At 38.6% G+C, this 14,793-nt stretch overlaps 1 protein-coding gene across 1 annotated transcript; it reads right to left on the bottom strand.

Moving 5' to 3' along the window:
* Window positions 1–399: 399 nt before the first annotated feature.
* Window positions 400–14,341, bottom strand: LOC127430584 (ER degradation-enhancing alpha-mannosidase-like protein 3). Its single transcript, XM_051680449.1, has 20 exons — window positions 13,693–14,341; window positions 12,835–12,880; window positions 11,349–11,449; window positions 11,046–11,085; window positions 10,059–10,171; window positions 9,635–9,788; window positions 9,283–9,417; window positions 7,825–7,930; window positions 7,435–7,532; window positions 7,189–7,314; window positions 6,986–7,069; window positions 6,807–6,890; window positions 6,589–6,713; window positions 5,915–6,080; window positions 5,570–5,724; window positions 3,662–3,782; window positions 3,362–3,538; window positions 3,067–3,232; window positions 2,596–2,787; window positions 400–1,242 (listed from the first exon to the last, which is right to left on the bottom strand). The coding sequence occupies exons 1-20, from the start codon at window positions 13,836–13,838 to the stop codon at window positions 1,040–1,042; spliced, it is 2,538 nt and encodes an 845-aa protein (XP_051536409.1). The 5' UTR covers window positions 13,839–14,341; the 3' UTR covers window positions 400–1,039.
* Between the last annotated feature and the right edge of the window lie 452 nt (window positions 14,342–14,793).

The following is a 14,793-nucleotide window of genomic DNA, read 5'->3' as shown; positions in this document are numbered from 1 at the left end:
GTGCCAGAAGGGCTGGTATGAGTATTTCTGTAACTGCTGATCTCCTGGGATTTTCAAACACAACAGTCTCTAGAATTTACTCCAAATGGTGCCAAAAACAAAAAACATCCAGTGAGTGGCAGTTCTGTGGACGGAAATGCCTCGTTGATGAAAGAGGTCAACAGAGAATGGCCAGACTGGTTCGAACTGACAAAGTCTACAGTAACTCAGATAACCGCACTGTACAGTTATGGCGAGAAGAATAGCATCTCGGAATGCTATTCTGGGATGCGGGTTGGCACTGTTTTGGCGGCACGAGGGGGACATACACAATATTAGGCAGGTGGTTTTAATGTTGTGGCTGATCGGTGTACATCCATACACATTCTATATATATATATATATATATATATATTTTAGAGAGAGAGAGAGAGAGAGAGAGAGAGAGAGAGAGAGTTAAACTGTACAGTAGTTTGGTCCAATCTCCCCCATTTAAAAATCTTCTGTAATATAATGGCTACAACACTGTTTTTTCGGTTTGGTCATAGGAGCCCTGTGTTAAGGTTGTCCTAAAGACTTCAAGCCACTTAAATGTGATAAAGAATAAAAACATTAAAAAAAATAAAATAAAAACAGCACTGCGAGCCTGTGATTTGCTATGAAAGAAAAAGAAACATTCAAATAAACTCTGATCCAGATAAATTGGTGTGAGAGAACATCTTGTAAACCTCTATAATACAGAACCAGTTGTTCTTACTTGACTTTTTCACTGCAGACCATTAAGAATATTTAGCAAATAACTCAATAAAGGAGACAGTTTTTCATGTCTTACCCTTTGACTCTGCAGATCTATATGGTTCCAACTCTAAACTACATAAGCGGAGACCATCTTTAAGTATTAATAGGGGGAAGAGAGAGTTTGACTATCTGGTTCCCCCCACAAGGAGTTCAGATGGTAGAAACATATTTTCCTTCACACAATTTGCCTGCGTTGCCTAATCTGAGGTCAGTGACAGCCCTGCATTCTGTGAAGGGAAACGGTCACAGGTTGGTCCCACTGTCAGGGGCTGCTCTCGGGGTCTTTCTGTGACGAAGCACAGGTCTCCTGGTTGTTCCGTGTTGAGGATGTGGCTTCTCTCCCATTAATGTCCGTCTCCGTGGCTGCCTCGCTTTGCTCAAGAACGAGCTGGATGGTTGTGCTCTCCACCTCCCCCTCGGCAAACTCTCCATCCTTAGCCAGACGGAATTTAATGTTCAATTTCTCTGTTTTTGTACAAGGGGTGGGGGATTAGAGAAATCAAATTAAAGACCATGTGAAATAAAAAAATAAAAAATTGTTTTGGTGTCTTTTAGTCCATGTCTATTAGCTGAAATAATCTATAAAATTTACATAATTTTTCTAATGGAAAAATTGAGCAAAAATAATTGATGACACCATCTCTTGCTTAGGGGTGTACAAACATTTTTGGGGCATTCACTCATACACTGATCTGCAGTGGCAAAATGACCAAAAGTAATTAATTTTCTATTAAAGGAATAGTTTACCTAAAATGAAAATTCTCTTATCATTTACTCACCGTCATGCCATCCCAGATGTGTATGACTTTCTTTCTTCAGCAGAACACAAACAAAGATTTTTAGAAGAATATCTCAGCTCTGTAGGTCCATACAATGCAAGTGAATGGTGATCAGACCTTTGTAGCCCCAAAAATCACATTGAGGAAACACAGAAGTAATCCATATGACTCCAGTGTTTGAATCCATATCTTCAGAAGCAATATAATAGGTGTGGGTGAGAAACAGATCAAAATGTAAGTCCTTTTTTAATTTAAATTTCCACTCTCTTTCAGATATGAAAGTTAAACTAAACAGGCACCATGTGTGACTTTCAGATGCAAAAGTGAAAGTGGAGATTTAGAGTAAACAAAGGCATTAAATTTTGATCTGTTTCTCACCCACACCTATTATATCACTTCTGAAGATATGGATTAAAACACTGGAGTTATATGGATTACTTCTATGTTTCCTTTATGTGATTTCTGGACCATCAAAAGTCTGATCACCATTCACTTGCATTGTATGGACCTACAGAGCTGAGATATTCTTCTAAAAATCTTTGTTTATGTTCTGCTGAAGAAAGAAAGTCATACACATCTGATGGCATGAGGGTGAGTAAATAATGAGAGAATTTTCATTTTTGGGTGAACTATCCTTTTAAAGTTGGTGATTTCCAGCAACATATTGAGCGATGCAACAAAAATGATAAATGTTTAACTTTATAGGAAGTAGCAAATCGTGGTTTGGTGGCGTGCCTTCAACTAAATGTAAATGGTATTGTTGTATATTATAAAGTGCGTTTGTCAAACCATTTAATTGGTTATTTAAAATTGAATCTAGAAATGTACAAAGATTTACAAGTTAAACAATTGCTTTATGTACAGTAGGCAAATGGAGTGTGATAAATGACAGATGATTTTAAATACAACAATAAAAAATTAAAATAAAATCAGAAACATGAGAATAATAAATCCTGGCACATTTGTCATTAACAGACTTTGCTGTGTGGCTACAAATGTAAACCAGATTCAGCAGTGTGTTCTGTCTGATCGGTGGTACCTTTCCCCAGTTGTTTCTCTTTGGGCAGCAGGAGGACGTCCACATTGTGATGTTCCTCTAAAGCAGCAGTGAGTGTAGCTCCTTCTTTACTAAAGAGGAACACCAGAGGAATGGTGATGTCATCTGTAGAGTCTCCATCTCCAACCATCTGGAACAGTGGAGTCTCAGCACTGCTGCTGCCCTCTCTGTGATCTGTGAGGACATTCAAAAGCAAACAATCCAAATTCTTCATTACTATTTATAGTGAATGTATAGAAATGCTTACAGGGTGACAGAGAGATGAAGATTAGTTCTAGAAACAATTTATTTCAATATATTCATACATAATATCCAAATAAATTCAATATATTTATAAATCTATTAAATAAATAGATTTAATATATTCATATAGTATGCAGAATATTCACTGTATTGTGAATTAACCTTTAAAATAAGAAATAGATGATTTAAGTTTATCATAGTTCAGCTGACCAATGAAGATGACTCCAATGGCTCCTGTTTCCTGCAGGTGGCGAGCTTTAGCAGCAAACATGCAGTCTCCTCTCAATGCCAGCGCTATGTGTCCCTGCAGCTCCACTGCGTTCTCAATGGACCCACATGCTGTGTATGGAACACTCCTCACAATACTGCCTTTCACCTAAAAGAAGGGAAAAAGAGATATGATGAAAAAGAAAACAAAAACTATTTAATAAATTAATTAACAATGTGCCCTGCAACTACTGTCAATTGCAGCTAGACCAAAAATAATTTCTGCATGACTGCTTACCCCGTGCTCTTGTTTGGCAAGGTCCATTCCAAACTTTGCTGGTCCAGCTGTAAGGACTGTTCTACCCAAAAACGGAGGGGAAATGAGCTGCACAATCAGTGGGACCACTTCCTCATGCTCAGGGGTTTGGCTCACCTCAGCAACCAGCTTCAACTTGTAAACACCTTTCTGAGAGTCCTTTGGAAAGAGAGACATATGAATGAATGGATGTACAGAGGAAAGGATACAGTAAATGACAGATATCCAACTGTTGGTCCAATGCAACAAAGTGAGTAAATGTAAATTTTATGGCTGTTTCACCTGAGCTGCTGAACCTAAACTGGCAGAGGTTAGCTCAGTAAGGGGTGTTAGAGAGATGCCCATGCTCTTCAGAAACTCCACTGGCTCCAGGCCTGTGTCATGAAGAGGCAGTTCAATCCCCCTGTGTGAAAGAAAGGTGTGTTATAGAAAACAGTCATTTAGCAAATGCTTTTTATCTATGCGTTAAATCTTACTTCTTGATGAAAATTGTTAAGAAATGTCTGGGTCATATTCCATCCCAAAATCATAAGTTGGAGTTTTTGGATGGCTCTCGGGTGGGGTGTGGAGAGAGTAGTGTATTGTAGTTAGTATGATTATTATGTGTGTGTATGTATGTATGTATGTATGTGTGTGTATATATATATATATATATATATATATATATATATGTATATTTTTGTTTTATATATGTATACATGTGTGTCGGTTTGATTTTTATTTCTAGATATTTTCTTATGTTTGACCACAGGGTTGTTTTTTTGGGGGGTGGGGTCGGGGAGGGGGGGGTTGTGGGGTTTAAATGTTGATTTTATATATATGTTTACATTTCATTGCTATTGTATGATTTAATAAAAAAAATTTAATTACAAAAGATTCCCCGTGCCTTTAGAGCTCACACACCCCTAAAACATCAGTGAGCCACCACCATGCTTCACAGTGGGGATGGTATTCTTTTCACTATAGGCCTTTTTGACCCCTCTCCAAACATAGCGCTTATGGTTGTGACCATAACCAAAGCTCTTTTTTGGTCTCGTCACTCCAAATTACAGTGTGCCAGAAGCTGTGAGGCGTGTCAAGGTGTTGTCGGGCATATTGTAACTGGGCTTTTTTGTGGCATTGGCGCAGTAAAGGCTTCTTTCTGGCAACTGGACCATGCAGCTCATTTTTGTTCAAGTATCGTTGTATTGTGCTCCTTGAAACAACCACACCATCTTTTTCCAGAGCAGCCTGTATTTCTCCTGAGGTTACCTGTGGGTTTTTCTTTGTATCCCGAACAATTCTTCTGGCAGTTGTGGCTGAAATCTTTCTTGGTCTACCTGACCTTGGCTTGGTATCAAGAGATCCCCGAATTTTCCACTTCTTAATAAGTGATTGAACAGTACTGACTGGCATTTTCAAGGCTTTGGATATCTTTTTATATCCTTTTCCATCTTTATAAATTTCCATTACCTTGTTACGCACGTCTTTTGACAGTTCTATGGCTCAGTATCTAGCCTGCTCAGTGCATCCACTCACTGTGAGAGCTAACAAACTCATTGACTAATTGCCATTTAAACCTGCGTGTGTCACCTTGTGTGTCTGTAACAAGGCCAACCATTCAAGGGTATGAAGACTTTTGATCAGGGCCATTTGGGTGATTTCTGTTATCATTATGATTTAAAAAGGAGCCAAACAACTATGTGATAATAAATGGCTTCATATGATCACTATCTTTAAATAAAAGACATATTTTCAAAATCAGTGCCAAAATTTCAACATTTCTGCCAGGGTATGCAAACTTTTGAGCACAACTGTATATTAATGATGTATTTATACATCATGGTAGTATTTGTTTAATTTATGCTGATTTATTTTAGAAAAATAAACAAAAATACATACAAAATTTGTGTCCAGCCAAGGTCATTTTCATTATTACAGTAAAGAGTTTTTTTCTCCCGTTGTTAATCAGATTTACATTCTTTATGGACAATATAATTTCTTATTTTCATTTTGAGGTGAAATATGATCTGGATATTGATGAGATTATATTAAAGCAATTTACAGTACATTTATAACAGTACATTTTCTACCCAGAGTCAGTTACTCTTGTCTTGTACATAATGCTCAGTTACACCATCTTTAAGTAGACTAATGGGTTTGTAGGCAAGTTTTCGGTTGAAGGTAAACCTGTATCACATCCAGACCCACCTGATAGGCGAGTTCTGCTGGATTCTGCCCACACCGGTGAGGTATTTGTAGCCATCTCTGATAGTCCTGGCAAAAGTGGGGTTGTTGGGGAACAGGGTCTGAGCACTGGGGCAGGAGTATGAAAACAAATCGTCCGCATGAGCTCCTTGAGGTTCCTGAAAAACACAAAAAATGCCATTTAGAAATTAACACATTGTGGAAATGTAGGTCTTTGAAAACAAAGTCAAATGACTGATGCAAGTCTGCAAAACATCCAGTCATTAGTTATTATGGATCCAAAAGTAGTATTTCCCATTGTAGTTGGCAGGACAAGAAAATTTTGGAGTCCTGTGTGAGAACTCTTACCGTGTTGTTGCTATGGCAGTGGGGCTGGGTCGAGGACAAAGATATTGGAAGCAAGTGAGCTTCAGTAGTAAAAATATAGTCATCAATGTCTATAGGCAACTGGCTCTTCTCTGAAAAGAGCAGGTAGAGGTACTTAAACATCTCGGCCAGGAAGAAGGAATCCATCCTTGAAACAAACAAACACAAGAATCCATTTACTATGAGCTCGAGCAACATTTCAAATTTAATCAGGAAAGAGATCCAATGCTGGCTTGTTTGTCTCAGTCCTCTTGTAAATGTTGATATAATTCCTGAAGGCATCACTTCCGAGGCACTTTTCCATCATCAGGCCGAACAGATAACGTTGCTGAATCATGCCGTTCTGTATTGATCCAGGCTTGTTGACCACTTAAATGTTTTTTCCACAGTGGTGCAGCGAAATCAGAATTAGAATGGATTGACTCGGCAAGTGACCAATCTTGAGTCGCCATGCCACTAAAGCCGTTCCACCAGCACGGTTCTCTGTCCTTAGTACGGTTAGCTAACTGTGCTGAGAAATCCACCCCAAATCTTGTTCAAGTGACATACTACTGGCACCATCACTGACCGTGCTCAGAACCGTTCAGCCCGATGGGGAAAAAGCGTCTACTGTTGTTGTTCATCACCTGATTAATGAGTTTCAGCCTCTCTCTTACCTGTCTTCATGCGTTCCTGTCCTCACATCCTGTACTGCGGCGAAGCCACAGGGGACACGCGCATGAGCGTTCAGCTTCTCCACTATAGACTGGCCCACTTTCAAGTAGTACGGATCACCTGTGGCCTGGAAATGAGGTGGAAAACATTGTCTGAGTACAGACAAAACATGAAGACAGTGGAAGTCAACCTTGACCCTCAGAGGGTCAATTCTACTTACTTTATAAAGGAAATATGTGCTCTCAGCAAACTCCGGTCTTAAAGGGTGCTGCCCCCAGTGGACTCTGAACTCTGAGGTAAAAGCCTGTATAACAAAAGATCATTTGAATTTCATTTGAATTTGGAGTCATACGTGAATGGAGGATTAGGATTAAGGAATGCAGTCTGTCCATGAATTACCTCAGGGAGGAAATTGTGCTGTTTGGTCACTTGGTACAACATCTCATGTGTCTCAATGGCAGGTTTCAAATCTCCCCTTAGAACCTGAATGTGTTTAGACACAAAGTGCAAATTCATCTCTAAACCTTTTCATTTCGAAAAGAGCTACTTTTGCTTTTTCTCTTTCTCTTCATTTCTTGATGCAACTTGGTATAATAAGGAACCTGTAGTCCAGGAAAGAAGGCGAGCAAGGAATCCATCCAGCTGCGCACGTTCACGGTGGGGTTGTGCATGTGCACGTTGAGCAACAGAGGAGGCTGGCTGATGTACTTCATAATGGCACTGTAGTGCTGTCACAACAGACAAAAACACAAATCATGTATACTGGAAATTGATGTAAAAGTAACTTAAGTGACTACTGGCGGTTTCAATTATCAGTAGAGCAGCATTACAGAATAAAGAGCTCTTACGGTGTTGAACCTCTCAAGGTACACCTTGTCCCCAAGAAGAATATATGCTTTCATCAAATATTCATAATAAGAGTCGATTCCAGCACCAACACCACTATCTGTAATAAGAAACAGAGAAGACACTGATGTGAAAATAATCTCTATGAGAATTGTAGATGGCTTTGAGGTGGTGAAGTTCCCATCGCTCAACTGGTGCAGCATGGCGCTATCAATATCAAGATCATGGGTTCAATTCCCAGGGAACACACATACTGATAAAATGCATATCTTGAATACACTAAGTTGCTTTGGATAAAAGCAACTGTCAAATGAATAAATTTATGTAAATGACTGTGAGGGTTATTTTACTGGCATTAAATGAATATTTGTCATTGGTCCACGAAATCTCACCCCTGCGAACCCAGTCGCCATTGTGGATGTTGATCACCGTGCCGACGAGGTCACTTCCTCTTTGCCTCTTCTCCCAGAGGACGTCCAGAGCTTTCCGAGCATGTTCCTGTGACGGATGGCAGAAAAATCACTTAGCACAATCTAACTGTTTGAGCCTTGATTTGTTGGCATGAACAAAACATCCTGAGGGCTCTATTTTCATGACCGTGCAACGACCGTGAGCAACATCTTATCTAGTTTTCGTGAGAGCACTTATTCTAAGCACAATTTTCATGCCAGCGCAAAGCGCAAGTGGATGTGGGTGGGACTGTTTGCACTATCTGTGGGTGTATTGTATGTTAATGAAGTGGCACAAAGCACAACTTGCTAATTTCCTGAGAAATAGGTCATTGCGCTAAGACGTTCCTGAACCATGTCTGTTTTCAAGTCTAAACTTGATTCCACCAGCAGGTGGTAATAAAGTTCATGTCCAAACTCTGAAAATATATTGAAAAATAAAATGATGTCCCTGACAATCACTGTTGTAGCCTTTTTATGAAACAAAACATGAGATTTGTGTAAAACCTTCTAGAGATTATGGTTTATTTTCCAATTATTATGTTTATATTTTCAATTGTATTTATGATCTAATCTGTATTAATATTTATTTCACCTGTTGTTGTAGAGTGATTTTTAAGTCACTACAAAAGAGGCTGGTGGAAAAAGTTGGAGAGGGTGAAATGTTTGGATTTTACAGGAGGTGGTTATAAATTATACATAAGATTTTTTGACCACTTCGTTATTTTGATTATATTTGCGTTTTATTTGAAGTATAATATGAATTTATTGTAGAAATATTTTTGGTTTCATTTTTTGGTAGAAGTGAAATGCGTGCAAATAATCCACAGCTCATCTTAAAAGGCTGATACAATCACTGTTAATACTAGCCATGATTTGTGTGTCACTTGATCAATAGATTCATAATACTTACATTCTCTTTAATTTAACGAAGCCTACATCCAAATCCTGACGAGAACCAAATTTTCGATGTGTATAAAAGAAGAGTGTCACTGTCATAGAAATATGCCTGACATTCAACAAGGATGCAGTTAATGCACAAAAGAACATAAGTCCAAATTTCTATTCTTCTATTACAAACAGCCTATTTACACAACCAACTTCATATGAATGTTCAGCCTTAGTTTAAAAATCGCTGGTGCTTGACAAGGAATGGACTATATAACAGTACGCAAACTGTGCAATAACCGGAGAAGAACCTCCGAATTAAATAGAACTTGACCCAGCCCATTAGCACTTTGCATGCAATTTCACCAAACCCACTTGCGTCTAGCCTTAGCACATGCTTGCACGAAAATACCAAAACTTATTGGCCATGCCCTTTGGTATTGCCCACTGCGAGAATGACTTATGGCATAGCGCTGCGCTTAGCGCTCTTAAAATAGGGCCCTGAATGTTTACCTCAAATATTGTGTTTCCAGAGAGTCGGCTGAGAGCTGCAAATTCTAGGATCATGGTCCCCGCGCATGCAGTGCAGGTGTCCGACTCAGTCCCTGTACGGGAGAGGGGGTTGAGGACGCCATACCGCAGGTTTACCTAACGAAGAAAAGTAAAACACAATAAACAAAACATTTGAAGAAAACTTCTGTTCAGTTCAGGCTACGAAACAATGTGGAATCATTCTTGTGTAGCCTTTGTTCAAAAGTATTAAACTGGTTTTGGAGAAAGTAAAAGAAGCGGAGTTCCCATAACTAGAGCTACTAATTAAATATGATTCTGTCCAAACATCAAAAGTCAAAACTAGTGTAGTTACCCGAGGGTAAGGAAGGCCACTGGTGGTGTTAAAGGCAGGCAGGAGGCGGAAGCCCAATTCTTTGGCCATGTGCAGCAGTTCATCTCTGTACCATTGCATCCTCTCTCCACGCTGTTTCAGAACATCTGCCATTACATGTGCACCCAACAAGCCACTGAAGGAACAAAAATGCATTTAAATGGAGTCAAATTAATCAATTTTAGTAATTAAATTTCTAGATGCCTAGAATCACTTATTCTCTTGGTGAATTTAGAGACCATTGCTTTTCACTATTAAAACCTAAACAAGCAACATGGGCTACAAAAGTCTTTAAAATGTGGCTTTAAAAGCTACTGTATTAACCCATCAATATATTTAAAATATTGAAAAGTTTGATTTAAAAAGATATGAACATCCAAAGGAAGAGAAACTTCATAATCCATACCCCAGCACACGGATATTAGTCTCAAAAACAGAGACAACAATGTCATTGTCCAGCCTGACATCACTGACTGTCTTTTTGACCGCCTCCTCAAACTCATCCAGTTTATTTAACAACTGCTCAGAAAAAACATGAAACAACAGCTCATAAGCATCACCACAGATATCAGGGATAGTCAAATATGGCCAAGAATGCCTTATAAAAAATGTGTTTGCTTTGTAAATGTTTTGTCACTTAAAGGAATAGTTCACCTCACCATTTACTCACCCTTATGCCATCCCAGATGTATATATGACTTTCTTTCATCTGCTGAACTCAAATGAAGATTTTTAGAAGAATTTCTCAGCTCTTTTGGTCCATCCAATGCAAGTGAATGGGTGCCAGATTTTTGAAGCTCCAAAAATCACACAAGTCAGCATAAAAGTAATCCATAAAACTCAGTGGTTAACCAATGTCTTCAGAAGCAATATGATGGGTGTGGTTGAGAAATACATCAATATTTAAGACTTTTTTTTACTATAAATTCTCCTCCCTGTTCAGTCAATATCCACTTTATCTTTCACATTCTTGTGTTTTTGGTGATTCACATTCTTCATGCATATCACCCCCTACTGGGCAGGGAGAAGAATTTCTAGGAAAAAAGGACTTGATCTATTTCTCACCCACACCTATAATATCCCTTCTGAAGATTTGGATACTGGAGTCGTGTGGATTACATTTATGATGCCTTTATGTGCGTCACAATTTTGGCACCCATTCACTTGCATTGTATGGACCTACAGAGCTGAGATAGTCCTCTAAAAATCATAATTTGTGTTCTGCAGAAGACATACACATCTGGGATGGCATGAGGGTGAGTAAAAGATGAGAGAATTTTAACTTGTGGGTGTACTCTCTCTTTAACATGTCTGGCTGACATAAGATAGAGTATTAGTGTTTTTCGCAAACATTTACAAACTGTAAAATAATACACAGAAGATTTTAACTCACCACAAGGGTATCTAAAGTGTCTATTAATGTTAAAGAGAACCTTTAAAAGAGAGATAGAGAGGTGGACATTAGTAACCCAAGGAATCAACACAGAAATCAGTTACAAGATAACCACACTCTTTTCAAATGTCATATCAAAGTCAAAGTTTTATTTATCATGTACAAATGAAATTATATTCATCTCGACAACTAAATATAGCAAAATGTATGAGAAAAATCTCCATCACACATGATGTGTGTGCAAACAAAGAGGTAGGAAGAGGGCAGAAAGAAAGCAAGAAATCGAGAGAAAGCTAGACTCACTTTCCCAGAGAGTCATCAATGTCCCCTCGATTTGGTTCCAGCCCTCTCACCCTCCCCCTACAGCTGAGTGGCATCAACTCATCAGCTGGGTATGCATATTTCTGATGGAGAGGGAAAAAAAGAAACATCTCAATTAATCTTTTAACTAGTGCTGTCAGCGTTAACGCATGAGATTAATTAAAAAAAATGTACGTGTTAATTTTGCATGTAAATTCTAAAGCCCACTGTGCAGCTAGTATTTCTCTCTGTTGACGCTCTGCTCAAATTTCATATAATTTCAACTTTGTACCCATTGCCACCGAGCTTTAGAAGTGTCAGCTAATAATCACCAGACAGTTCGGATGAATTATTTAAGTGCCACCACTAAAAGCAGAGCAAGACGTGCTCATATGGTGTTCATATGGTGTTCAATACAGAGCTAGATGCACTGACACGATTCATGTGCATTCCATATCTAAAGTGAAAAGACAGCCTGCCGCTGATTAATATTAAATGAGGTTATTATTTTTTTTTTTTTATAATTTTTTCTCCCCTTTTCTCCCTAATTTGGAATGCCCAGTTCCCAATGCGCTCTAGGTCCTCATAGTGGCGTAGTGACTCGCCTCAATCTGGGAGGACAAATCTCAGTTGCCTCCGCGTCTGAAACCGTCAATTCGCACATTTTATCACGTGGCTTGTTGAGCGCGTTACCGCGGAGACATAGCAGGTGTGGAGGCTTCACACTATTCTCTGTGGCATCCACGCACAACTCACCACGCGCCCCACCGAGAGTGAGAACCACACATTATAGCGACCACGAGGAGGTTACCCCATGTGACTCTACCCTCCCTAGCAACTGGGCCAATTTGGTTGCTTAGGAGACCTGGCTGGAGTCACTCGGCACGCTCTGGATTCGAACTCGCGACTCCTGGGGTGGTAGTCAGCATCTTTACTCGCTGAGCTAACCCAGACTCCCCTTAAATGAGGATTTAATGCACATTGCAATGAATACTAGTTCTTTCAATCAGTCAACATCCCACTTAGACTTTGGGAAGTGTTTAATGTTCCTTGAGTTGGAGCTATTTTAGTGAATTTCTGTCTTTATACTGTGAATTTTGGGAAATGATAATAAAGCATTTTTGTTACATACTGTATTGTTTTGTTCTATTGTGTTGCTCTTTCCAAAGAACAAATAAATGCATTATGACAGGAAATAAGTATATATAGTCAAATTTTACTACTTTTAAAATCTGAGATTAATCACGATTAACTATGAAACATTATGAGATTAATCGCGATCAAAAAACATTATTTGACAGCCCTACTTTTAACCAATCACAGATGCATACATTTCCAAGGTAAAGTAACAGAACAAAGGTACAATTCCTTTTGATAAACAGTGCGATTTGATGCAAATAAATACAAAGTTTTCTGAAAAACAAAACCAATAATGTAAAAAAAAAAAAAGAGCTGCTGGCTGTGATGTGGTTATCTATTTGCTGCTTACCATGTAACTGTTATAAGCATGATCGAACATCTCCAGAATCTGGTCCCTAAAACATAAAATGTAACATCGAGTGAGCAGCTACTACTTTGAGAAAAAGCAATGCACATGAACATGAATTTGACTTAATATCCACATCAGAAAAAAGCATACCTCCTAATGCATGGTCTTATTTTCTGTTTATATGTGGCTTATGTATGTGTAATGTGCTTGCATTCAGCATTCTAGGTGAAATCAAAGACTGCGTTTTCACATGGTTCAAATTTCCTCAAAGAATATAATTACAGATATCAACACCCTGATAAATGGCAAAGTTACAAGGTAAATCTTAGTTACAGATAAACAACATCTCAGCTGCTTAAACAGGGATTAGATTAGAATGACAACCAACCGAATCATTGGGCTGATTGAGAAAGTATGTCCAACACTTAAGAATCAGTTAAATTGAGCAATCATGTTCATGTGCTTGTACCATCTTTATGCAATCCTCTACCAATTCAAACAAACATGACACAACTAATGAAACTATGGTGTCACCTATGAATTTAATATCCAAGAAGCAACATAATAAGTGTGAGACAAAACCAAAATGACGTGGAATTAGAGTTTATAGGTAACGTCTACCATTACATAAGGCTCTATAAATATCTCCGACAGGGTGTCAAAGCACCACACCACTGGTTGTTGTATCTCTTAGTTTGATTTTAAAGGTATTGGGAAAATCTTGCAAAATGGACTGAAATCAAAGTCATCAAATACCAACATCGTAGTATACACATACAAGCGTACAATCAATAATTAAATAATCATGTAACATTACACATCAGTCAACCATGTCTATTTCAGTTCAACTGAACAAACCTGATTTTGGACTTCTCCTCTGCAGTCATGGTCTGCCCGTCTTGACCAGTGACTCCATTTAAAAGGCAGAAGAAAAACACAGCAGCCAGCACCATGACCAACCCTCCACAACCATGTGCTTCTCTTCTGATCCAGTCTCCCCACATTTAAACAAATATTTTCTCGACGACCTGCTCTTTTGGTCCCCTTAAATTACAATCAACCCCTTGTGTAACTTTTAAACTGTCTGGTGCTAAGAGACCCGTCAGTGTTTATCCCTTTGTCTCTGGTCCTATGTAGTTAATTAGCATTAGTTGATTAAACATCCCCGCCCCTAATATAATAATAATAATGCTCTCTAAATAAATTACGATTAAATTTAATCTGTACTCTCATTAAAGAGTCAGACAATTTCTTTATTTACAAGTCAGACTTAATGCAGTTTGTCTACCTGTCGAGTTGTGTAGCCAGCCGGCTAACTAGTAAACAACCCAACAAATATAGTTCTCCGCACTACTTTTGATCTTGTTAGTCTCTTTAGAAATGTCTAGACATATATCCGGGTAAATCGACGGTATCCAGCTCCGGATAATCCCCATCTCACCTAGATTTTACCCCTCATTCAGCTGAGTTTAGCCGACTGATCAGCGCTCGTCCGGGCGCGGCCTGATGATGTCACCATTAAGCGCCGTCTGACTCTTCTTCTTCTTTTTTGGATTTATTGGCGGTTGGCAAACCAGTTTAGGCGCATTTCCGCCACATACTGGGATGGAGAGTGAGGCATTGATGAAGAAGGAAATAAAAAGATTGAAAAGAGAGAGAGAGAGAAAAAAACATCTATCTGAAATCTAATAATATCATATTATTTCCCAAGGACTTGATGTTATCAGAATCAGCTTTATTGCCAAGTATGCTTACACATGCAAGGAATTTGTCTTGGTGAGGAGCTTCCAGTGCACAAACAATACAGCAACAAGACAGCGATAATAATAGAACAAAATAAATAAATAAATAAAATAAAAATAAAAAGTGAATAGAAATAAAGTATATATAGAAATACACAATAGGACAATACACACACACACACACACACACACACACACACACACGTATGTACAATAT

This window comes from Myxocyprinus asiaticus, chromosome 40, assembly GCF_019703515.2.
Source record: "Myxocyprinus asiaticus isolate MX2 ecotype Aquarium Trade chromosome 40, UBuf_Myxa_2, whole genome shotgun sequence".
NCBI classification, from domain to species: Eukaryota; Metazoa; Chordata; class Actinopteri; order Cypriniformes; family Catostomidae; genus Myxocyprinus; species Myxocyprinus asiaticus.
Note: the sequence above shows the minus strand (reverse complement) of the source record. Positions and strands in the feature narration are given on the sequence as shown.